We start from the raw sequence: 24380 nt of genomic DNA, 5'->3' as shown, positions 1-24380 counted from the left end.
AGAAATAGCTAAGAAAGTTCTATCTAATGTTAACTTAGGGGGTTAAAAGGCTATACCATATTCTAGGTAGCTATAAGAAACTGATATTCTATAGAAATTAAGCAAATATATGAATTTAACATCAAACATTAACTTTCTAAAGTTGGCTGTTAACACTTCTGACCCCTAATTGTTTATGCAGGAGCAGAGAATATTGCTATATTTTACTTTTGATTTTATTTCTTTCTTCATCATGGCATTGCAAATTTTTTTTTGGTCAAGATTTTTAATTGCTTCACGTAGCTCTTTCTTTTCCAATAAAATTTGTTCCATTACCTGTGTGTCTTATTTTAACTTGTCCTCTTCTGCAAATGAATAGACGTATGTCATTGATACAAGAGTCAGTGTCCAAGTTGTGTGCAATCTTTGTGTATGGCTCTAATTTAGATAAGTAAAAATTACTCTATACGTCTTGATCAGACTTCATCCTCTTTTAATTTGAAAAGGACCAAAATAGTCAACTCCAACATTGGAGAAAGGTGGTTGGTCTGGTAACAAGCGATTTTCTATCAAATCTGCCATTTTTTGCTCACCTGCCTTAGCATTATATTTTCTCCATGTCTATCATAGTCTCTTAAATCCTCTTAAATTTAGGTATGGCGACTTTGCTTTCAGTTCCAGTCATGCATAAATAGAAGAGAAGAGCACACTACCTCGCAGCAGCTCAGTTCTTTCTCCTTTTGTTACACTATTACACTTAGTAAAGCTAAGTTGAGTAGTAAGCTACAAACAGTTAATTTCTTTATAATCCTGTTTCTTTTTCCTTAAGGTGAAGATTGCACATTTGTGCCAGTCTTGAAGTTAATAAATGACGACTCAAATAAAATAATGGAAGTGTGATGGACTGGTGCTCTGTCTAGCAATGGATATCTATACAGAGTTCACACCTGTGTGTCATTGTGTTTATTTATTTATTTTTTTCCAAATGACTGTTGCCTAAGACTGTCACATCTGGCCTGTTATGTGGGTTGTCCTTCAATGCTGGGAAAATAATTTAACTAAAGTCATGGTCTCCCTGAAATATAAAAGGTGTCTCCTGCCAGGAATGCTAGATATTCAGTGTCTAAAATAGTACTTGGAGGAAAAATTAGTTTGAATTTAAGCACAGATTAACAAATTGGAAGGCTGTTTGTCAAGACAGAATAACATTATATCTTAACAGTATTTATTTGGTAAAACTGTTAGGAATTGAAGTCTGTTGAATGACTACAACTTTTCTTGATCTATGTGTGTAGTTCATAGGATTGTCTGCCCATGAATAACACATGTAGCTTTGGAAATTTTCTTATTGCTACAGTAAGTATATGTAAATGATTATTGGTATGAAATGGCTGGGTGAAGCATTAAAGCAAAATTACATAGAAGGCGCAAAAATATTTACACCTTAAGACAGGGTTTAATTGAACATTCTTGACCACACAAATTAAAACCAAGGAAAAAAGCATCGGTAGAAGAATAGCAACATTAAAACAGTGGGGTGAAAAAAACAAACGTTGGGAAAGCCAACACAATTAGAATTACTTTCCTTTGTGAGAATGTACATCAAACAGGTTGAATCGGTACATTTTTTGTGTTTGTGTGTACTCTTCCTTTTCAGGTATTCCTCCATGGTAATGATTTGGTTGAAGCTTGTATATTACCATGTAGCATCAAGCAATTCAAATAGAACAGAGGATTTGGCATTTTTCCCTTTTCTTTCAAGTGTTTCCTTAGCTATCCATCCCTTATTTTCTGTTTATCAGCATAGGGTCTCTTTAACTTTGTGGAACTTTAATAAATAATAATAATTCATTATATTTATATAGCACTTTTCTAGAGGTAATGAATACTGTTGTGGCGCACCCTGTTCAAAATCCAAATAGCACTTGTTGTCTTAAGGTTACAATAGTGCTGCTAATGGCACTCAGTATTCCAGTAGCAACTCTGTTAACTTAAACACTATGGCACCAACCCCCAACCAAATGCAACCATTACAATAATATAAGGACTAAAGAATTCTTTTTTGTTGTGTCACAAGCAGTTCAATTCAGTGTCCTCTTGTGACATACAATTATACACATAGGGTAGTTTGTAGTGAAACTGATCCTTTACACTGTGATATCTGTCAAGCTTGGAGCTTGTCAGAAAGGTATTTGAGATAAGCCATCACTTAGTTCTGAGATATCCTAATTTAAAAATCCACCCAAGCATGCATATTAACAAACCAGAGGTCAAAACCTAACATTAAAAATTAATAGCATTACTAATATTTGTAAAAATAATATGGAGAAGGGAGAGAGAGCTTCTGTAATGGTGTTTGCTGTGTTGCACAGAAACAAGTAATAAGTACAGTATACTTTAGTTTTTCTCATATGACATACAAACTGAAAGCAAAACATAATTGAAACATTAACATAAAAAGTGCAAATGAATACATTATTATATTTTCTTCATATTCTAATAAGAATAAAGGTGTTTTATTTTTTGGACCCAGATTCAGTTGACTTGACCTGATACTGTTCAGTGGATCAGAGCATAGGAGAAGTAATGATTTAATTTTATTAATATTTATTTTGTATAATGTATAGTTTTGATTAATCTTTAGTTTGAAACCAGTCAAAAACGCCAATAACATATACACTTTTCATTTCTTTTTTAATTATTCTCATTTTGTACTTTTAAAATGTATGCATCATTTAATGGTAGGTTTGTTTAATCAAACAGGAGAATGTACAGTCAAAGAGAACAGCAGTTGAAGATCTCCCAAAAATGGAAATAATTGAAGGAGTGCAGTTAAAGGTAAAGCTTTAGTCTATGCACATTTCTTGCCAAATCACATTATATCTACTTTAGTTTGATTTCTCTTTTTTTCCCTTTAGGCTTTGGTAATTGAATTTGTGACTCCAGACAAGTTTTTTGTGCATATTGAATCTTCACAAACTAAGCAGAATTTGAACAAAATTTCTTTGACTCTTCAAAACACATGCTTAAATATAGAGAGCAATGGTGATTATGTACCTAAAAAGGGGGAGGTGTGTGCTGCCATATATTCACACGATAAGGTATGAAATAATTTAATTGAGGACATTTTATTTTAACATGTGCAGAAGACTAGCTTCTGTTGAAACAAAAAAATAACATGCTACATGAAGATACCAGTATCAAGAGGAGATTATTCTGTTTTAAATAAGTGTTCATTGTATTGATTTCTTTTTGTTAATATTTAAACATGCTGCATTGTTGTATTCATGCATTGTATACAGTAAGCATTAAATTAGGGTTAGACAAGTTTTAAGTGTGGCTTTTTTTTTTTTTTGTTCAGATTATCTTTGCTGTTTTGTTTTTTTTCTTCACAGAATTGGTATAGGGGCCTGGTGCAGTCCATTGATTTGAATTTGAGTAGTGCGAACATTTTTTATATTGACTTTGGGAATGAAGAAGAAGTAACCTTGGGTGAAATTAAAGCCTTGCCTATTGAACTTGCAACTGTTCCACCTTGTGTAAGTTTTGTTAATCTTTATAAAGCTCAATGTTAGTCAAGTAGTGAAGTCAAGTCAAGTAGAGCTTTATTGTCATCCTAACAATATACTTACAGTACACAGTGGGACGAAATATTGTCCTCCAGAGTCAAAAGGTGCAATACACAAGATATATATATATATATATATATATATATAAAAAACTAAAAAACATATACAGTATGTATGTAATCCAGAGAGTGTGTGGAGTAAAGAGTCCAGTGTGGAGGAGGGCAGCATGGTGTTCAGGAGCTGGACTGCTTGGGAAAAGAAACTATTGCACAATCTCGCATGGTGTTCAGGAGCTGGACTGCTTGGGAAAAGAAACTATTGCACAATCTCGCAGACCTGCTCCTGATGCTGCAGAGTCATCTTCCAGATGGAAGAGGAGTAAACAATTGGTGGGATAGGTGGTAGGGGTCAGCCATGATGCTAGTGGTTTTATGAAGGCAGCGTGAGGTGTAGATCTCCTGCAGACTGGGTAGAGAGCTGCCAATGATGCACTCAGCAGTCCGCACAATCCTCTGAAGGGCTTTGCGGTCGGAGGCATGGCAGTTTCCATACCAGACTGTAATACAGCTGGTCAGGACGCGCTCTATGGTGCCTCTGTAGAAGGTGGTAAGTATGGGTTTAGGGAGGTGCACCTTCTTCAGTCGTCGCAGGAAGTAAAGACGCTGCTGGGCTGTTTTTGTAAGATAGTTGGTGTTTTTGGTCCAGGACAGGACCTCTGTGATATGAACACCGAGGAACCTGGTGCTCTTCACACTCTGTACTGTGACGCCATCAATGTTGAGTGGAAGATGGACAGCCTTTGTCTTCCTGAAGTCAACAATCAACTCCTTTGTCTTTTCAACATTAAGAGACAGATTATTGTCTTTACACCAAAGTGCCAACTGTTCCACCTCTTCTCTGTACGCCGCATCATCGTCGTTCTCAATGAGTCCCACTACTGTAGTGTCATCGGCGAACTTGATAGTGTGGTTTGTGTCAGAGTTGGAGGTGCAATCATGGGTCAACAGCGTGAAGAGTAGTGAGCTCAGCACACAACCCTGGGGGGCACCTGTGCTCAGTGTGAAGGTGTTAGATCTTATATTCCCAATCTGTACTGTTTGAGGTCTTTCAGTGAGAAAGTCCAGAATCCAGTTGCAGGTGGAGGTGTTGAGTCCGAGCAGATCCAGCTTACTGATCAACTGCCTGGGAATGATCGTATTGAATGCTGAGCTGAAATCAATGAACGGCATTCTTACATGTGCATTGCGGTGATCCAGATGTGACAGGATCAGGTGGAATACCATTGAAATTGCATCGTCAGTTGATCAATTTGATTGATATGCAAACTGTAGAGGGTCCAGTTTGGGGGGCAGCTGATTCTTTATGTGACTCAAAACTAACCGCTCAAAGCACTTCATAATGATTGGAGTGAGTGCCACTGGGCGGTAGTCATTGAGTTCCGAGGCTGTAGCTGTCTTTGGGACAGGTCTGATGGTGGTGTTTTTAAAACATTTTGGCACAACAGCTTGGCTCAGGGAGATGTTGAAGATGTCCACTAGGACATCAGTCAGCTGGTCAGCACAAGCTCTGAGCACACGTCCAGGTATGTTATCTGGTCCAGCAGCTTTGTGTGGGTTGACCCTGATGAGAGTCCTTCTCACACTAGCTGCAGACAGGGACAGAACTTGATTGTCTGACGAGGGGATGGTCTTCCATGCTGGTTTATTGTTCTGTGTCTCAAACCTGGCATAGAAGGTGTTAAGAGCGTCTGGAAGAGAGGTGTCATTAACACACATATGCGGTGGGGCCTTATAATCCGTGATGGTTTGGATGCCCTGCCACATTCAACGAGAATCTCTTGAGCAGGCGAAGTGATCACTAATTTTCTTTGAGTACTCCCGCTTTGCTAACTTAATGCCTCGGGACAGGTTGGTTCTAGCTGCTCTGAGTGCCACTTCGTCGTTGGCTTTGTAGGCAGCATCCCTTGTTTTCAGCAGCTCGTGAACTTCTGTGTGAACCATGGCTTCTGGTTCTTTATGTAGTTCCACACCTTTATCCCAGTCGCAACAAAATTTTTCACATATATCACACTTTGTTAGGAAGAGACGCTAGATGACTATTAAACCCAAAATTTTGACACTGGGTGTATAGTTTTTTTTTTATTCCTTTTAAATTCACTGAGTTCTATGGACGACATCACCTGATGGCTCACTTTTGTCACTGAGGTCCAGAGCACCAGAACAGACTAAAACCAGACTAGTAGGCAAAAGGACCAGAGCTTAACATTACTTACCCAAACAATGCGGGTGATACTGCTATACCATATTAAATGAAACGAGTACATTTATATTGTGTGTTCATTAATTTGTAACACTATGTAAAAAAAATGTATGTACAACTCCATTACATGATGCATACTTTTAATTAAAAACAAGGTGCCGACGCAAGTGTTAGCCTAACCAGTAGCTATGTCTGCATTACGCGTTTTTCTTTCTTTTCTTTACTTATAGTGTAGATCTCCTTCTGTACCGTTTGTCTACTATGTGTGCAGTGATTTTGTTAAAGCATACTATGGATATGAATATTTTTACAACACAAGTGAGTGGCAGTAAATTTCTTTACACAAAGGAAGAGCTACTTGCACTCTGAAGAGACGTCCTGGTAGAGCAATGATCATTCTGGAGGAACTGAGATGCAGGTATCGGGGATGCAGGGCTGGTGCTAAGGTAAAGGCGAAGCTTGTGAACAAATGAAGGAAATGTGAACCATCTATTCCATCGGATGTAATGGGGAATGTAAACTCGCTGGTCAATAAGATGGATGAGCTAGTACCACTAATTAAAAACCATCAGGTGAATCTGGAGTGCATTTTATTGTGTCTGATGGATACATGCCTAACCGACAGCATTCCCTATGCAAGCATGGACATTCTGAGGTTCACAACCATAAGAGCCAACAGGAACGCTAAACATTGTGACAAAAGCAAAGGTGGGGGACTTGCACTGCTTATTAACATCTGATGGTGTAACCCTGGGCATGTAACAGGTAAGGAAACAATCTGATGTCGGGACATTGAATTGTTAGTGGTGGGTGTACATCCATACTCTATGCCCAGGGAGTTATCTCATGGCATCGTTGTTGTTAAGTTCCTCCATGGGTTGGACACAGGGAAGGCATGTGATGTCATTCTCGCTAATATTGCAAGACTTCAGATACAACACACAGAATTTTTAATTGCAATCTCTGGCGATTTCAATCACAGTACAGTGGACTTGACTCTGACTTCCTTCTTTCAGTATGATGATTGTCCCACCAAAAAGAACAGGACAATTGACCTTCTGTATGCAAATGTAAGTGATGTTTACCAAGCCACTCCCCTCCACCCACTGGGTAAATCTGATCATAATCTTATTTACCTACATCCTCAATACAAGCTTCTAGTTCAAAGACAACCCACAACTACACGCTTTTTCAGGAAATGGCCTACTGAAGCTGAAAATGCTCCTAGAGACCACTTTGATTCTACTGACTGGAGTGTTCTGCAGGAACCACATGGAGAGGATATTGAGGGATTGCAAACTATGTGACAGAATATCTGAACTTCTGTGCGGATGCTGCTGTCCCTGTTAAAACTGTATGCTGCTTTGTTAATAAGCAGCCCTGGATTACCAGTGATGTTAAGGACCTTCTTAACAAGAAAAAGAGTGTACATAGAGATCTTAAGGCTAGACTAAGAGAGGCTAAGGGGTCCTACAGGAAGAAGGTAGAATTCAAGTTGCAGGAAAGTAACAGGGAGGTATGGGATGATATGAAGCACAATCACAGGCAATAAACAAAGGAACACCTGTACAGCAGATGACCATGTGGATAGAGCGAATGAGTTCAATCTCTTCTACAACTGGTGTGACTGCCATGCTTCTGCTTTACCTATCACAAACTCGCCGGCCACTACCCCCTCGCTCACAGGTGCTCACCCACCCCCCCCCTCTAAGCTGCCAGCTTAGATCATGCAGCCCTCTTCCCCCACCAGCATAGCTGCACATCAGAAGGTGCTAACAGCCCCCTTGCTTCGCTGCCCCAATTTTCTCACACCATCTCTGCCGACCAGGTTAGAGGAGAACTGAGGAGACTGCACCATAGTAAGGCAGCTGGTCCAGATAAGGTGCGTCCAAGACTTCTAAGGGCCTGTGCTGTTGAGCTGGCAGTACCCCTTCAGCACATTTTCAACCTGAGCCTACGCCTGGGAAGAGTCCCCACACTGTGGAAGTCCTCATGTCTCATGCTGGTTCCCAAGAAAGCGAGATCCAGTGAATTCAACTTGTGGCCTTAACATCCCATATCATGTAGCGACCCTGGAGCTAATTCTTCTTCATCTTCTCAGACCACAGGCGAATCATGCACTAGACCCCCAGCAGTTTGCCCTTCGAGAGAAGGTGGGTGTGGATGATGCCATTCTCTGCCTTCCCCACTGGACCCACTTGCATCTGGAAAAAAGTGTATTGCTGTGAGGATCATGCTCTTAGACTTTTCCAGAGCCTTCAACACCATCCAGCCCCTTCTACTGAGGGATAAGCAGTCCAGGATAGGATTGGACTTGCACCCGCTGAAATGGAGTACAGATTACCTCACTGATAGACCTCAGTTTGTCAGACTGGGGAACTGCGCATCACAGACTGTAATCAGTAGCACAGGAGCTCCACAGGGGACTGTTCTTCCCCCTTTTCTCTTCACTCTGTGCACATCGGGCTTTATCTACAACTCATTCACATGCAGAAGTTCTGATGACACTGCTATTGTGGGGTGTGTCGGGGGTGGACTGGAGGTGGAGGAGGTGTACAGGGGTCTGGTGAATGTCTTTGTGGGATGGTGTCGGTCAAACTAACTGCTGTTGAACATTTTCAAAATCAAGGAGTTGTCATGGACTTCCTTAGGTCTAGACCTCCACTGGGACCTGTCTGCACTGAAGGAGATAATGTAGAGTGGTTCAAGACCTATAAATACCTTGGAGTGCAGTTGGATGACAGGCTGGACTGGTCAGAGAACACAAGGGCTCTGTTCAGGAAAGGGCAAAGCCGGCTCTATTTTCTGAGGAGGCTGGGCTCCTTTAACATATGCAAGAAACACCTGCAGATGTTCTATCAGTCTATGGTTGCCAGTACTCTGTTCTATGCTGTTGTGTGCTGGGGGGAAGCTTGAAGAGAAGGGATAGTGATTGTATTGACATGCTGATCAAGCGAGCAAGATCTGTGCTTGGAATGGAAATGGACTTTCTGGTGACAGTGGCATAGCAGAAATGACAATATGCGAGCTGCTGTCTGTTACAGACCACGAACACCACCCAGTTTAAGCTGCCGTAGTTAAGCAGAGGAATTTGTTTAGTTGTAGGCTGATATCACAAAACTGAACTTGAATTGTACTTGAATTTCCCTCTGGATCAGTAATTTATCTATCTGTCTGTAGGCTGTGGTATGGTCTGATTTTGGCATCTAAAATTTCATTTTATATTAATCAGCAATTCAATAGATGTATGAACTTTTGGAACAATCGAGTCAATTTATGGTTAGTAACATCTCTTTTAGAATTGTCTTTTTATAGAAATCCATTTTTTATTCTAATTGTTTTTATGAATAGTTGTTGAAAACTTGTTTGCTGCTCAACATTCTCTTGATTAAAAGGAAATGTTAACTTCTTTTTGGATATTCAATTTACAAAAGAATGTGAATAGGTCTGGCAGGTAGACTGTCTACAAATCATGCCTCCTTTGCCCATCTCGACTTGGGATATTATAAAATTCTAATTATTGTAGGCTTATTGTAGACATGCGGAGATACAAACAATTAAAATCAGGTACTGTTTCAGGAGTCCTTATTGTTGTGCACCAGCATTGATGGAAATGTCCAGTTACATTAAGTGAGGTTATTTCTGATCACTAAAAATATTACTCGGGGTATTGCATGTGCTGCTGCAAGATGAGTTACTGTGTTTGAAAGATTGATTGGGTATATTACACTGACTCTGAATGTGCACACTTTTCTTCTACATGATACCATCTGTCTTGTTTTCTTCGTTCCTGCTGGAGAGTTGGAGTTGGATTTTGTTGCACTGTGTTTCAGGCTGGCTTTCAAACGGGATGTCTTTCCTTCTGTCACATCTCCTCTTGTTGCATTTGTAGATATATCTGGTTGGGTTTTTTGTTTAAACAATCCCTTATGTTGTGAATTTAAAAAACCTCCTTCCTCTGCTTAATAACAATATTCAAGACCATGCTAAATATCATCTGAATAATGTAAATTTTATCCACTGTATGCTTTGGAGTTTTAAAATCGGGTTCAAGTATTTGAAGCTCCTAAATAACATAAGCTTTAATTTTCTATTAATACTTTCTGTATTATCCCGTTATTTGTGAGTTTGCCTTATCATGGGGTTGGTGGCCCCATCCAGGCTAGGTTTCTGCCTTATATTAATGAGATGATTGGAATAAATGTGTTCAGTGTATACTCTTTAGACTTTTTAGACCATAAATCAATAAGTTAATTCACAAAGCATATTTATGTTTTCCTTTTTTTATATTGCTCTAGGCAATGCAGTGTAGACTTGCAAATGTAGCAGCAGTAGGTGGAACCTGGAGTGAAGAATGCTGTATCTCAATGAAAAAACTTCTTTTGGGAAACTCCTGCCACATGACTGTCACAGCACTTTTACATGGAGGCACCATTCTTTTGGTAGATATCATACCCCCAAACTCTGGTAATTGTCACCATTTGGTTTTGTTTTTTGTAGTTCTCAGTTTTTCATCAGTGTGATTGTTTGCATCTTCAATAGTTCAGATAATTATAATTCTATAATTTCCTTCTCCCATAATTTACTGAAATTAGAAATTTACTGAACTTTTTAAGCTATCCAAGGGTTTAAAAGTTCATGTAAATAATTTTGTTTTAGATAATTGAAGACAAACATGTGCACTTTGTCCTTACTGTTTCCTTCAAGTACAACATTTTTGTTAAGTATGGCAAATATCTGGAAGATCGTGATGAAACCAATTTTCATAAGCTTTCTATCTGAATTAGTTTCATTTATAAATATCAGCATTCCTTGCATGTTTATACCAACTTTATAACTTCATAATTATATGTGCTTCAATCATTTTCTTATGCTTGTTTCACTTGTCACTCAATGGTAAACTTTAAAATTAAAATTTGCCATTTTATTTACCATTTATTAGCCAACATCAGATGCATGTGAATTAAAAAAAACTTTAATATTTTGCTTATAACAAATATGTGCTTGTCTTTTTAGGGTATGTCTACAGAAATACCTAGGTAGTGCTTGAATACATGAGAAGATGTGATGTTTCAATGAGCTATAGGGAAAATTACAGTACAACCAAAAAAGATGCTTCTAAATTGTAATAAAGAATGTTTATTAAGTTTAACAGTAAATTTTATTCTAAATTGTTTACTTGTGACACAAGAAATTGTTTCTGTTTTTACTACTGGAGTAAACCACTTATATTGTCCATGTGGATAAAATGTTTTCCTCGTGTCTTACTAATCCTTATTACAGAATAATTAGGGATTTAAATTTTGGAGACATGCAGTAATAGTTGCTATAGTGTATTTTTTTTGTTGTTGTTAAAAAGAACAAGATTTTTTCTTTACTTCCATTAGATTTCCATTATATGTGAGGTAAATAGTGAAGATTTGAGGGCTATGACGGCAACAAGACCCGGGGTAGGGGAAAGGTTTAGGCAGGCCTCTTATCATATACTATAAATGTGCCATAGCTGGGTTAAAATAATGTGTTTAAAATAAATAAACTGGTACTGTATAGACCAGTGTTTCCCAAACTCGGTCCTGGGGAACCCCTGTGGCTGCAGGTTTTTGTTCCAACCAGCTTCTGTTTTTAATTGAACTCCAGGGCTAATTATGTGAACTGATATTTCCCAAGTTCTGTGTTTAGGGAACAATATAGAAATTAGAAAACTAAGTTTGCTAAAAAAAAAAAATATTAAAATGTACCAAGCAGTTATATAGTGGCTAACTACCACCATCCCAGATGCTAACGTGGAGCTACCCGGGTTTAGCACAGTTAGAGCGGACAGAGACGCAAATACCTGCGGGAAGCACAAAGGTGGTGGACTCACTCTCTATGTCAATACAAGGTGGTGTAACTCTGGACATGTAAACGTTAAAATCTCTACTTGCTGCAGGGACATCGAACTGTTGGCCGTAAGTCTGCGTCCCTATTACTTACCCAGAGAGTTTGAACACGTCATTGTTTTTATTGTATACATCCCTCCTCGGGAGGACGTGGAAATAGCTGGTGACATCATCCATTCCACTGTTGCTAAGTTACAAACTCAGCACACTGAGGCGCTTGTGCTAATCGCTGGAGACTTTAACCATGTGACGCTGGACAAAACATTACCTGCCTTCTCCCAGTATGTGGATTGTAACACCTAGGGAAATAAGTCTATTGTCTTACTGTATGCAAATGTTGAAGACGCATACAGCGCCACCCCGCTGCCTGCGCTTGGGAAAGCAGATCATAACCTGGTTCTCCTTCAGCCTCACTACAAACCAAGTATGAGGGAGCTACCTACAACCGCATGCTCATTCAGGAAGTGGTCCCCTGAGGCAGAGCAGGCTCTGAGAGACTGCTTTGGAACTACGGACTGGGATATCCTGCAGGGATCACATAGTGAGAACATTGAGGAGGTTGTTGACTGCACTACTGACCACATCAACTTCTGTATGGACATTGTAGTTCCAGTAAGAACAGTACGCTGCTATGCTAACAACAAGCCATGGATTGATTACAAGTGACATCAAGGGCCTTTTGAACCAGAAGAAAAGGGTCTTTTAAAGGCGGTGATCAGCATGAGCTCAAGCGCGTGCAGAAGGAACTCCGAGTCCAGCTCAGGGCGGCGAAAGAGCAGTACAGGAGAAAGCTGTAGCAGAAGTTGCAAAATAACAGCATGAAGGAAGTGTGGGATGGGATGAAAATCATCACTGGCTGCAGCTCGAAGCAGGGTGCCACCATCGAGAGAGACGTGAAGAGAGCAAACCAAATGAACAACTTCTTTAATAGGTTTGACCACCCTAACCCACTCTCACCTCGGAGTACTGCACCCTCCACCCATCCTTCTGTTGATACCAGCATAGGAGAGACATCCCCACCCACAATTACAGCAGCGCAGGTGAGCAGAGAGCTGAGGGAACTTCGTGCTAGCAAAGCAGCGGGTCCAGATGGAGTATCACCACGACTGCTGAAGGCCTGTGCGCTGGAGCTGGGGAGTCCTTTGCAGCGCATCTTCAACCTGAGCCTGGAACAGGGAAGAGTCCATAGGCTTTGGAAAACATCTTGTATCACCCCTGTCCCAAAGGTATCACATCCTAGTGAGCTGAATGACTTCCGGCCTGTCGCTCTGACGTCACATGTGATGAAGACCATGGAGCAGCTGCTGCTTCACCACCTGAGGCCACAGGTATGCCACGCCCTCGACCCTCTGCAGTTCGCATACCAGGAGAAGGTGGGAGCGGATCCCTCTCCCACTTAAACAGAGGCAGTGGTGCTGTAAGAATTAAGTGTCTAGACTTCTCTAGCACCTTCAACACCATCCAACCTCTGCTCCTTAGGGACAAGCTGACAGAGATGGGAGTAGATTCATACCTGGTGGCATGGATCGTGGACTATCTTACAGACAGACCTCAGTATGTGCGTCTCGGGAACTGCAGGTCTGACATCGTGGTCAGCAACACAGGAGCGCCGCAGGGGACTGTACTTTCTCCGGTCCTGTTCAGCCTATATACATTGGACTTCCAATACAACTCGGAGTCCTGCCACGTGCAAAAGTTCGCTGACGACACTGCTATCGTGGGCTGCATCAGGAGTGGGTAGGAGGAGGAGTATAGGAACCTCATAAAGGACTTTTGTTAAATGGTGCGATTCAAACCACTTACACCTGAACACCAGCAAAACCAAGGAACTGGTGGTGGATTGTAGGAGACCCAGGCCCCTCCTGGACTCCGTAATTATCAGAGGAGACTGTGTGCAGAGGGTGCAGACCTATAAATACCTGGGAGTGCAGCTGGATGATAAATTGGACTGGACTGACAATACTGATTCTCTGTGCAAGAGAGGACAGAGCCGGTTATACTTCCTTAGAAGACTGGCGTCCTTCAACATCTGCAATAAGATGCTGCAGATGTTCTATCAGATGGTTGTGGCAAGTGCCCTCTTCTACGCGGTGGTGTGCTGGGGAGGCAGCATTAAGAAGAATTACGCCTCACGCCTGGACAAACTGGTGAGGAAGGCAGGCTCTATTGTAGGCATGGAGCTGGACAGTTTGACATCCATGGCAGAGCGACGGGTGCTCAGCAGGCTCCTATCAATTATGGAGAATCACTGCATCCACTAAACAGTGTCCCTCTCCAGACAGAGGAGCAGCTTCAGCGACAGACTGCTGTCACTGTCCTGCTTCACTGACAGACTGAGGAGATCGTTCCTCCCCCAAACTATGCGACTCCTCAGTTCCACCCTTTTAACGTTAACATTATTCCAAGTTATTGTCTGTTTTTACCTGCATTTTTATTACTCTTTAATATTGTTTTTTTGTATCAGTATGGTGCTGCTGGATATGTGAATTTCCCCTTGGGAATAATAAAGTATCTATCTCTCTATCTATAGGTATGATTTATTTTTTTTCTTTTTAACAGTATTTTCATCTTGATTTTCATTCTACTTTTCTAGGTCTTCTAATTGTTTAAGTAATCCATTATTTACTAATTAGTGGGTCTGACTTTAAAGTAGTTGCAGCCTTTGATTATTCAGTGTTGTTTGCCTGGGTGTCTGATCTGCTCGCTTTAAATTGTCATTATTAAGATACAACGAAGGGGGAAAAACTGCACAGAGAAAGGGGAAAGTATAATGAAATCAACAAAATAGAGTTAAGCATTTAAATATGTAGCAAAAGCAGAAATATTTCTAAATGTCTTATAAATGTAAAAATCATGCTGCTATGCTTTTCTGAATGTCGAATAAAAGAGAAAAAAAATACCAGCTAATTAAATGAGATCAGTGCTATCAGGTGTTGTCACTGATTAGGAATCCAGTTGGAACAAAAACCTGCAGCCACAGGGGTTCCCCAGGGCCGAGTTTGGGAAACATTGGATAGACCAGTGGTCGGCAAACTCATTAGTCAAAAGAGCCAAAGATCACATGTACAACGATTAAGATTTCTTTTGAGAGCCAATTTCTTTTCAAGAACCATGTTTTTTAGGAGTCAGTTTAAACTAGCTACTAACATTAAATAAAACCAGATATCATAATAATAATAATAATCTTATTTATTGACAAAAAATATTTTTTACTTTAAAATAAAAATATGACAAAACACGCATTTAATGTGAACAATGAACTTGCATTTCCTTGGAAAGTTTGGATAAGTCAGGTTTGTATGTTGTTGTTTTTAATTTCAAGCAGGATTCCAGGTTCTCATCAATAAGACGATTTCTCAATCGATTTCTCAATGTACTTTTGATAAGGTTCATGCTTGAAAAAGATTGTTTGCATGAATATGTAGAGCCAAAGAGTGAAAGAACAGCAAATGCTAGTTTTTTTAACTGATCATATGAGTCAGGAATACTATTCCAGGTGTTGAAAATTATCATGTCTTCCTTCTCCAGGTCTTTCAAAGCAGACCACTTGTGCTGTGAACTAAAATCACATTTTCTCCAATTTTTCCAGATCAGCATTAAGCCGTTCAAATTTCGAGCTCCATAATTCTTTGTTTTTTAACTCCAGTAATTGCATTTCAAAAGCGCCAATGTCAATATTAAAAAGAGAAAAAATTCAATTCTGTTACATCAGCACTGAGAGGTTTTTTAAGAAAGGCTAACGTAGCCATGCTATTTCTGAATTCCTGAAACATCCATAGAAAAGCTTCCCTCATATTTAAAATTGCTGTTTTGGAATAGTAAATGACAATTACCGAGTTATTTTCTTGACAATGTTTCATCAGGCTTGGAAAATTAATTAATGTTTCTCTTTCAAAATCTTGAGCAAAAAGGGATAATTTGTTTTCGAATGAAATGACTTCTTCCAACATCGAAAAAATTATGTTTCCTTTCTTCTGTAGTTTGCGATTAAGATTATTTAGATGAGACGTAACGTCTACCATGAAATAAAATTTTTGGATCCATTGATCGTCTATTAGTTCAGGCTAGTCAACACCCTTCTCAAGGAGAAATGCTTTAATTTCTAATAATTAGGATGCAAAACATTTTAAAACGTTTCCTCTTGAAAGCCAACGTACCTTATTATGCAGCAGAAGATCTGCGTATTCACTCTCCATTTCAACTAAAAATTCTTTAAATTGGCGATGATAAAGAGCTTTAGCTACAATTGTATTGACAATCTTGATCACTATTTCCATAACATTGTAAATTTCTTCTGGAAATGTCTGCGCACAAAGTGCTTCTTGATGAATGATGCAATGGTAAACAAGTATCTCGTGATTAATTTTTTCCTTCAAAATAGAAACAAAACCTTTTCTTCACTCCGGTCGTACTTTGAAATTGAAACAATTTTATCGAGTGGAATATGATGATTCTCCATGCATTCAATGACAGCATTTGCAATATCCTCGCCACGTGTTTGACCTTCCAGTGGCAATAATCCTAAAAGTTCTTCTTTAGGACCTGTAGACGAAATAAATTGAACAAAAAGTGAAACTTGCGCTGTGTCATTTATGTCACAAGACTTGTCAACAGCTATTGATAAAGCAGAAACCAATTTAAGATCCTCGATTTGCTGATTGGTTATATTCAAAGAAATTTTGACTGTCCTATCTTTTACTGTTTTAGCAGACTGGTAAACTCTTTAATTTTTTTTAATAATTTCTGCCTTGTTCTTAAAATCCCGGAATAGCTCTTCGGATGCATTTATAAAACAACTTTTAATGTACTCACTGTCTGTGTATGGTTTGCCTCTCTTAGCAATCTCTTGACTAACAATAAAACTTGCAATATTAACGTTGTAAGATTGCACCCAATAATTAAATACAGAACTTGATTTTTCTTGACTCTTCTGAAGTTTCTCAACTGCTTTCTTCCTCGCATCACCGGCGGGATATTTAATGCCAAATGACGCGTGTTGAGTTGTAAAGTGTCTCTCCAAATTTAATTTCTTGTTATGCGCCAATTTTTCTTGACAAATAAGACAGGTCAGAAGGCCATTTGAGTTTTGTATAAACGCGAACGATTCGGTCCATTCAACTTTAAATTCACGGTTTTCGTCTTCTGTTTTTCTTTGCTTCTTCTTTGTAGCCATGTCAAACAGGTGGCACCTAAAAATATGTTTCGTTTTATAACAATAAAAGCAGCAACACAAAGTTAGAACAACTTATTAAATTGATGCCAAAAATACCTGTGAGATCTGCAGCTGGTTGAAAGATACAAGTAGCTTAAGGTGCTCTCGTCGCTCGCGTGAGACTTTTCGGCACGCCAGGCACTGACCACTGTACACACTGATGGACAAGCTGTGACTGGCTCGCTCTCGCTCAACTTGTGCGTTAGTCGCCTGTGCCTCCTCCACGCCGCATACCCCGCGCCCGCTTGCGCTATGTCAACCCGACTGACACCCCGCTCACTCGCACGTAGTCGAAATTGATTCGTGGCAGAGCCGCATGTGGCTCGCGAGCCGTGGTTTGCCGACCCCTGGAATAGACCATCAAATCTCAAACCTAAAATTATTAAACTATTAAATACTATTAATTATAACTATTAACTATTAAAATAATTTACAAATTTTAGGTTTAATAAATATTTTCTGTTAAGGTTTTTGTCTTGGCAAAACAGAATTGTAGAAATATTTTGTATAGAATGCTTGCTCTGGTAAAGCTGAAAATTATTTCATGTGATTGATTAAATTCTTTTTAAAATACAACTAAATGCACTGCACACTACCTGCTAGATCCAATGCAATTAAAGTACAATCTGCTGAAAGCAGTGCTCATTCAGAGATTATCTGCAAGTAAGTGTATGATTTGTATAGACGAGTCAATTAAATTTGGAAAGCACTACTATTCTGCATTGAGATATTTCATCCTACTTGACCAACTTTATAAGCATCCTGGTGCTCCACCTGATGTTAAATAGAGTTTCAAGAAAAAGTTTGTGAACCCTTTGAATTGCATGGATTTCAGCATTCATTATTCGTAACATTGTAGTATCTCTTCCAAATCTTTAACACTAGAATCCCTGAAGCCTACGAAAAAAGTTGTAATGCCGGGCCACCTTAAATTCCTTTGCATCTCCTCAGCAGCTCTTTGTTTTGTAAATATGTCAGTCAGCGTAAACAGAAAGCAGCCTGTTATCCTATCCCCCACCAACTCAGCTGAAGTCAGTCACAAAGTTCTCCCAGCTCAAGTCAGTTTATCTGGATGTGAGATGCCTAGAATTGTATAGGATAAATAATATATTGTGTTATGGAATACATATATTTCATGTGTGTTCCGTGTCTACAACGATCTGGGTAAATATAGGATGATGGGAAATGCGAGGCAAAAAACAAATGTTTTTCATGTTCTAATAATTGGCAAAATGCTGATATGAAGTGTATAATGTGTGAAGACTGAAGTCCAAATATCAAACAAACACTTTTAAAAACGGTAAAACAGGCGTGCTGTTATTCAAGAATATAACCAGCAGATATAGGGCAGATCCAAACTTAGTAAAAAAAAAATAAGTATTTCTTGATAAATAAAATGCTGACAATTTTTATAAGTGCCTTAATAATCTTAGCATGTCATTTATATAGCCATCATTAAGCATTTGTACAGGAGATGGCTCAAATTTAAGTAAAATAGGACATATGAGGAGTTATATTATTGTTAACTATATCAACCAGGTTATTAGCTATATTGATAAAATCTAGAGTTTAAAAAAAAAAATCAATATTTATACTTGGAAAAAGAAGCTATTCAAGAGTGTTCATAAGGAAAAAGAAGCTATTCAAGAGTGTTCATAATTCGAGTGATAAAAAATATTAATACCAGGCAGAATCGATATTAATGGCTAGTAGAAAATAGCAGTAAAGTTACTGGTGAATAGGTTATTTATTATTGCAGTATTATTTGTACTAGAAAGCTCTTTGTGATAAATTTTATGTAGACTAAATTAATGTTTTTCTTTTGCTAACCATGCATAGTCTTTGGACTCAGAATGTTGGAAAGGGTTCAGTTTTGGATGTGCCTTTGCCTGAGCATATTTTCGCATATTAGAAAAATTATTCCTCCTGCTGATTAATATGCACACGGAAGCCAACTATTCTGGTTATCTAAACTCTAGAATTAAGAAAGTGGTTATTTCTGTTCTTCTAATTAAGGTAAGGCTCCTATACTACACCAGGCCCCCCTCTCTTGTTAATTCAGACACAAAACTATTTGCTAAGGTATTGGCTTACAGTAAAAGTCTGCACTAAATCCATCCGTCCAGATCAGTCCTGCTTCATATACTCATGGTTAGCTCCTGATAACGTGCATAAATTTTATAGGATCTACAGTATATAATTGACTCAATTCCTTCCCTTTTCAAGCCCTGTGCTGTTCTTTTACTTGATTCAAGGAAGGATTTCCACTGCATTAATTGGAATTTCTTAATGTATAGACAGAATAGGCTTTGGTGTGGGGTTCGTAAAGACTCTACTTTTCCACCTCCTCCTCCTCCTGTCTAATTCAGATATTTTGTGTCATTTTTCAGCAGAAGAACCAGTAGGAATGACCTCTGTCTGCCATACCCCAGTTTTATTTCCTTAACTTTTGCAGTCATCTGTAACCCGCAGCTTATAACCTTCTGTTACAATTTTAAATTCCTTACTTAGGTTATCTCCTTTCAGTATACTCTGCATGATAGTACAACTGTCATTATCTAACAACTTTTCAAACATGTTCTTTCTTTTCAGTCTTGTCCTGCCATTATCAAAAAGAATATTGTAATTAGGGCTGAGTGATATGTACTTCAATTGATATTGCAATTATTTTGACCCAAAATGCAGAATTCAGTAATTCTTCATATGTTCTCAAAGTACCTTAGAGCTTAGAGATTGGCACTGTACCCATACATATATAAAGTTGAAAACCTGGTATAGATAGATAGAACTTTATTTGTCCCTAGGGAAAGTTTTAAACTCCATGTTATTGTAACAATTTTCTACTACCTTAAGGAAGTGCATTGTGCGTCTCATATCTGAGTTGTACAGTTCTAAACCTGTCCTGTCATAAACTCCCTGACCTCACCTCTCCTTCCCTAGTTTAACACTAGAATTACCAGAGCCTACGAAAAAAACTGGTAGATCTGGCCCACCTTAAATCGCTTCTTAAAACCGTTCTCACCTCTCCGCCAGCGTCTTTTGTCATCTAAATGTACTGATAAAGACAAGCTGCCAGCAGCCGGCTATTCCATCCCCCCAACGACTTAGAACGTAAACGAGCTTTTCCCAGCTCATGCCTTGATTGATTATCTGGGAGTGAAGTGGAGTTTTAGAGTAGAAATAATAGATTGTATTTGAAACACACGCATTTCATATGTGTTGCATTTCTACAGTAATCTGTGTAAACACATTGTCAAAACAGAAACGCTTTACAATATTCTAGTAGCAAATGACAAAATGTAGGCATAACCTATATAATGTATGAAGCCTGAAGTCCAAATATCAAAGAAACACTTTCACAAAAGGTACAAAAAAAAGCCACCGCCAAAAAAAGCCGCCTTAGTGTGCGACATTGACATGCATTAGCTATCACTGCTTCCGTGGCGCAACAGTATCAGTCGCTGGCTGGGAGTCTGAAGGTCATGAGTTCGATCCTGCACAACTCCATTTTGAGAAGTGTTCTTATTTTCACTATTTTAGAATAAAAAGATACATTTGATTTCAGTCTGTAACAGCCAGTGTAATTTATGATATTTGTAAAGGTTAGCTTTATTTTTTTTTTAAATTCACTTTTCATTGTCTCAGTCGCGTTCAAGATCCTTTCCTACCGCCCCCCACCTGACACTGCTGTTTTCACATAAAGATGCGCTATAGTTCTGCAGTGTATCACGATACATATGACCGCGTGTTTTTTCCCCCCAATATTGCCAGTCCCCACGTGTTGCTGTATGCTGTTTCTTTTGTACTCCAGGACATGCAGAGGAAAGCATAGTAAAGAGCAGTAACTTCAGCGCTATATGCAATCATCAGACACTCCCCATCTGATGCTGTTTTCACATAAAAACGCGCTAAAGCTCTGCAGTGTACTTGTGACTGCATTGTCATACCAATGCTTGCGAACTGAAGTGTCTGCATGCACTTTTCGTGGCATTATACGTGTATTTTTTGAGCATGCCCATGTAGCTCAAACACAGGAACATATGTTGATGTAAAAGTATAACAAAACAAGTGCACTTTTATTCAAGACTATAACCGAAGAAAAAAGAAAGCAAGTTACAGTAGGCGGTTGATATGACAGCTTGCGTGGTGCAATGCTAAGAACTGCTGATTTCCATTCTGTGCTATATAACTGCTAACATTTGAATCTGATGATTGCATATAGCGCTGTCTTATTCAGTGTGCGCAAGAACATGCAGGTGGCCAGTTGCTGAGTGCTACAACACACATTTTAAAAAAAGAAAGAGACAAATATATGTGACGTTTTGAAGAAATCATTTTATGACGCGAATAGTACCAATCAGAAAACATCGTCGAAGTAATGCAATATTATTTGAAAACGAACAGCGTCAGATCGGGTGTGAAGTTATACTGGCGCTGTTTGAGTCAGATCAGAAGCTGAAAAAGCTCCAGTTCTGTCTCTAAGTAAAAAAGCTTGAATTAATCAACAGAAATAACCGCAATTGACATTTTAAAGTTAACGATTTACAGTGCATACCAATTTATAAATTCAATGTCCGTTTGAGGAAAAAAAAAACACTTTCTTCAAAGCTGGGAATCGAACTCACGTCTCTGTAGCACGGTAGGGTGGCTGTGCTCCAAGTCTGCAAACAGTAGCGTTAAGCCACGGAAGCTGTTGTATCATCCTTGAACCTTTTGTGAAAGTGTTTATTTGATGTTTGGACTTCAGGTTTCACAGATTCTATAGTTTATGCCTACATTTTGTAACATTTATTACTAAAATATGAAAAAGTTTCTGTTTTAGCAATGTGTTTACACAGATTACTGTAGAAACGGAACACGCATGAAATGCATGTATTCCAAATAACGATCTATTATTTCCATTCTAAAACTCCAGCAGTTCAGTCACTCCCAGATAATCAAACAAGGCATGAGCTGGGAAAACTTAGTGAACGTTCTGCGACGGTGGGGGATGGAATAGCCGGCTGCTCACTGCTCCTCTTAATCGGCACATTTAGAAGACAAAAGAGAGGTGAGAACAGTTTTAAGGTGGGCCGGATCTACGAGTTTTTTCGTAGACTCTGGTAATTCTAGTGTTAAGCAATCCTGAACTAACCTACTCATATACCTCCTCAACACATATGTGTCTCTCTGGTTCAAATGCCACCCGTTCTAAAAGGACAATGTCCCATAAATTTATACCTTTCTACCCTACACCAAGATTTGAGCCACACGTATATCTCCTTAATCTTACCTGGAGTGGCACATGGCACGTGCAAAACTTCTGAGACTACCTTGTAGGTTCCGCTCCTCAGCCTGGTACCTGAGTCCCCCACTATCATAACCTCTCTTCTTTCTGGGTACTGGTTTTGAAGTAGCCCTTTGGAGCCACTCATGTCTGCCTACTACCTCAGTATGTGTGGCACTTCCAATTCTGAGGTTGAACCTGGACAGTCTGCACAGTTTGCCTTGTGAGTGTGACCCACCTATCTCTACCTTTCTGGTGTGGAGTCTCCTCCTGTGTCAACTGAAGTGTGCACAGTGTCTCTTTAATGGACACCTGGGCTTGGTCTATCAATTCTATACTGCAACGCAGGCCAGCTAACTCCTTTTCCAGTTTAGTGACCCTGAGGTTGAGGTGCTGGATAAGCTGGCATCTGATCATTATTTACATCATGGTTTGCTGCATTAACTGATGATCTGTTTCATTTTACTAGTGCAGTCATATTATAATCCTGTTAGGTGCTTCTTTTTTGACAATAAGAATATCCCTTGGATAAGGCAGAGATAGGATAAATTGGGTTGAGGTGTTTGACTCTTCTGGTGGTTTATTCTTATCTCCTGTTGTTTTATTTTTTATATAACAAAATAATTGATCACAAAAAAAGATTTATCAGATTATCAGTTTATCTTGAAATGATAAGTAGCACTCAATTTTAATTTTGTTTTTATCAGAGTTCCTATGTGCACCCTAGCCAATTAAGAGTTTCTCTTTGTCAACATGTACTTGCCATTATTTGGATGGCTTCATGTTGCTTCCAAGTATCAAAGTTTAGCAATGCTTTTGCAAGTATGACAGGTTAAAATGAAAAGTAACTGCAATGATATGTTTGCAGAACAATAATATTTATTCATAAATTTAAACATTTTTGTATGGAATTTAGTTGCATTGATATGCAGCCTGAGAATAGTATGCTTTGTTAAATTCTCGTTAGCTTTTCAGTATATAATGTCATCTGAATTCTTGACTTCTATATAGTACTGCTGTTCATATAGAATGAGCTGTTTTATCAAAAACTAAAACTATTTTATGCTTATTACAGAAAAACCTTTAGAAAAGATTCTTCTTGAGCAATCTTATGCAGTCACTGAAAAGAAGAGAAATAGGCTTGATGTGCAAGACATAAGTAAGACTTTTTTTTTTTTTTTTGTAGCTACCAAAGGTCATTATGGTACTTAATAGTTTAATATAATGACATAGGGTGAAACTTAATTCTGTTTTCTTTTAGATACTTTATTGAATATGGCTTTGGAGAAGTTCAAAACTGATGAAAAACACAAGGAAAGCAATCACACTTGTCCTGGTATTATTGAAGTTTCGGTTGGTGAATCTTTTCTTGCAGTGATTACTCACGTGAAGTCTCCAGATGATTTTGTTTTACAAAAGCTTAATAATACTCGTAAGTATCATGTCGTTAACCATAAAAACTAAAAGATACACAAGGCCTTTACTGGTTATGACATGCTTTAAGTTCATTTAGAGTAAATGCAGTCACCATATAATTTTATAATTATACAAAGTAATCTCTAAATGGTAGACATTGAACTTGAACAGATTAGAGAGAAAAATTATACAACAGCAGTATATTGAGAAGTAAAACATAATGTGTCTAATTGGGCATAGTCAGAAATGTATTAAAATGTCATATCAAAAGACTTGAACAAGGGCCGGTTTAGACAAATGATAGAAACTTGACACTACAAGCAGTCAACTGGTGGAGATAAACTTATGGGATAGAGAATTGAGGTCTCGAAAAGAAAATGAATTACATTATTGTGAAGTTAGTGTAATTTGAAATTCACATTATTTTCATGTTGAGTTTCTTTGCCAGCCACTTTCTTGAGAATGCTGTGAACGAAGTCGGAAAAATTTAAAAGCGCACATCACTCCTTGGCAAATTAACTTTTCTGTATGTGAAACTGAACCAGAGTTTTCATTATGATTTTTTTAACTTTTCAAAACATAGAAAATGTGCTATACTGCTCTAAAAGGAAAAGCAGACACCTAAATGGGATGGACATTTTTCTTGATTATATCCGTGAACCTGTAAAACAAAGAACTCCCTGTAATGATGTTAAGTAGGTAATTTGAAAGTATGAAATTCTTTGTAAATTCCCTGTCCACCCACCTTTTTTAATTCTAATTTTTAATTTTTTAATTCTAGTTTATTTTATTTGAAGAAA

At 38.6% G+C, this 24380-nt stretch overlaps 1 protein-coding gene across 1 annotated transcript in view; it reads left to right on the top strand.

Moving 5' to 3' along the window:
- Positions 1 to 24380, top strand: part of tdrd1 (tudor domain containing 1) — a 181565-nt gene that overhangs the window by 107116 nt on the left and 50069 nt on the right. Inside the window, exons 7-12 of the mRNA XM_028795782.2 lie at positions 2743 to 2817; positions 2898 to 3080; positions 3375 to 3518; positions 10106 to 10274; positions 23240 to 23323; positions 23426 to 23596. Coding sequence (XP_028651615.2) covers positions 2743 to 2817; positions 2898 to 3080; positions 3375 to 3518; positions 10106 to 10274; positions 23240 to 23323; positions 23426 to 23596 — 826 coding nt within the window. The remainder of the gene's footprint in view (positions 1 to 2742; positions 2818 to 2897; positions 3081 to 3374; positions 3519 to 10105; positions 10275 to 23239; positions 23324 to 23425; positions 23597 to 24380) is intronic.

This window comes from Erpetoichthys calabaricus, chromosome 2, assembly GCF_900747795.2.
Source record: "Erpetoichthys calabaricus chromosome 2, fErpCal1.3, whole genome shotgun sequence".
Taxonomy (NCBI): Eukaryota; Metazoa; Chordata; class Cladistia; order Polypteriformes; family Polypteridae; genus Erpetoichthys; species Erpetoichthys calabaricus.
This window is presented reverse-complemented; position numbering and strand designations above follow the sequence as displayed.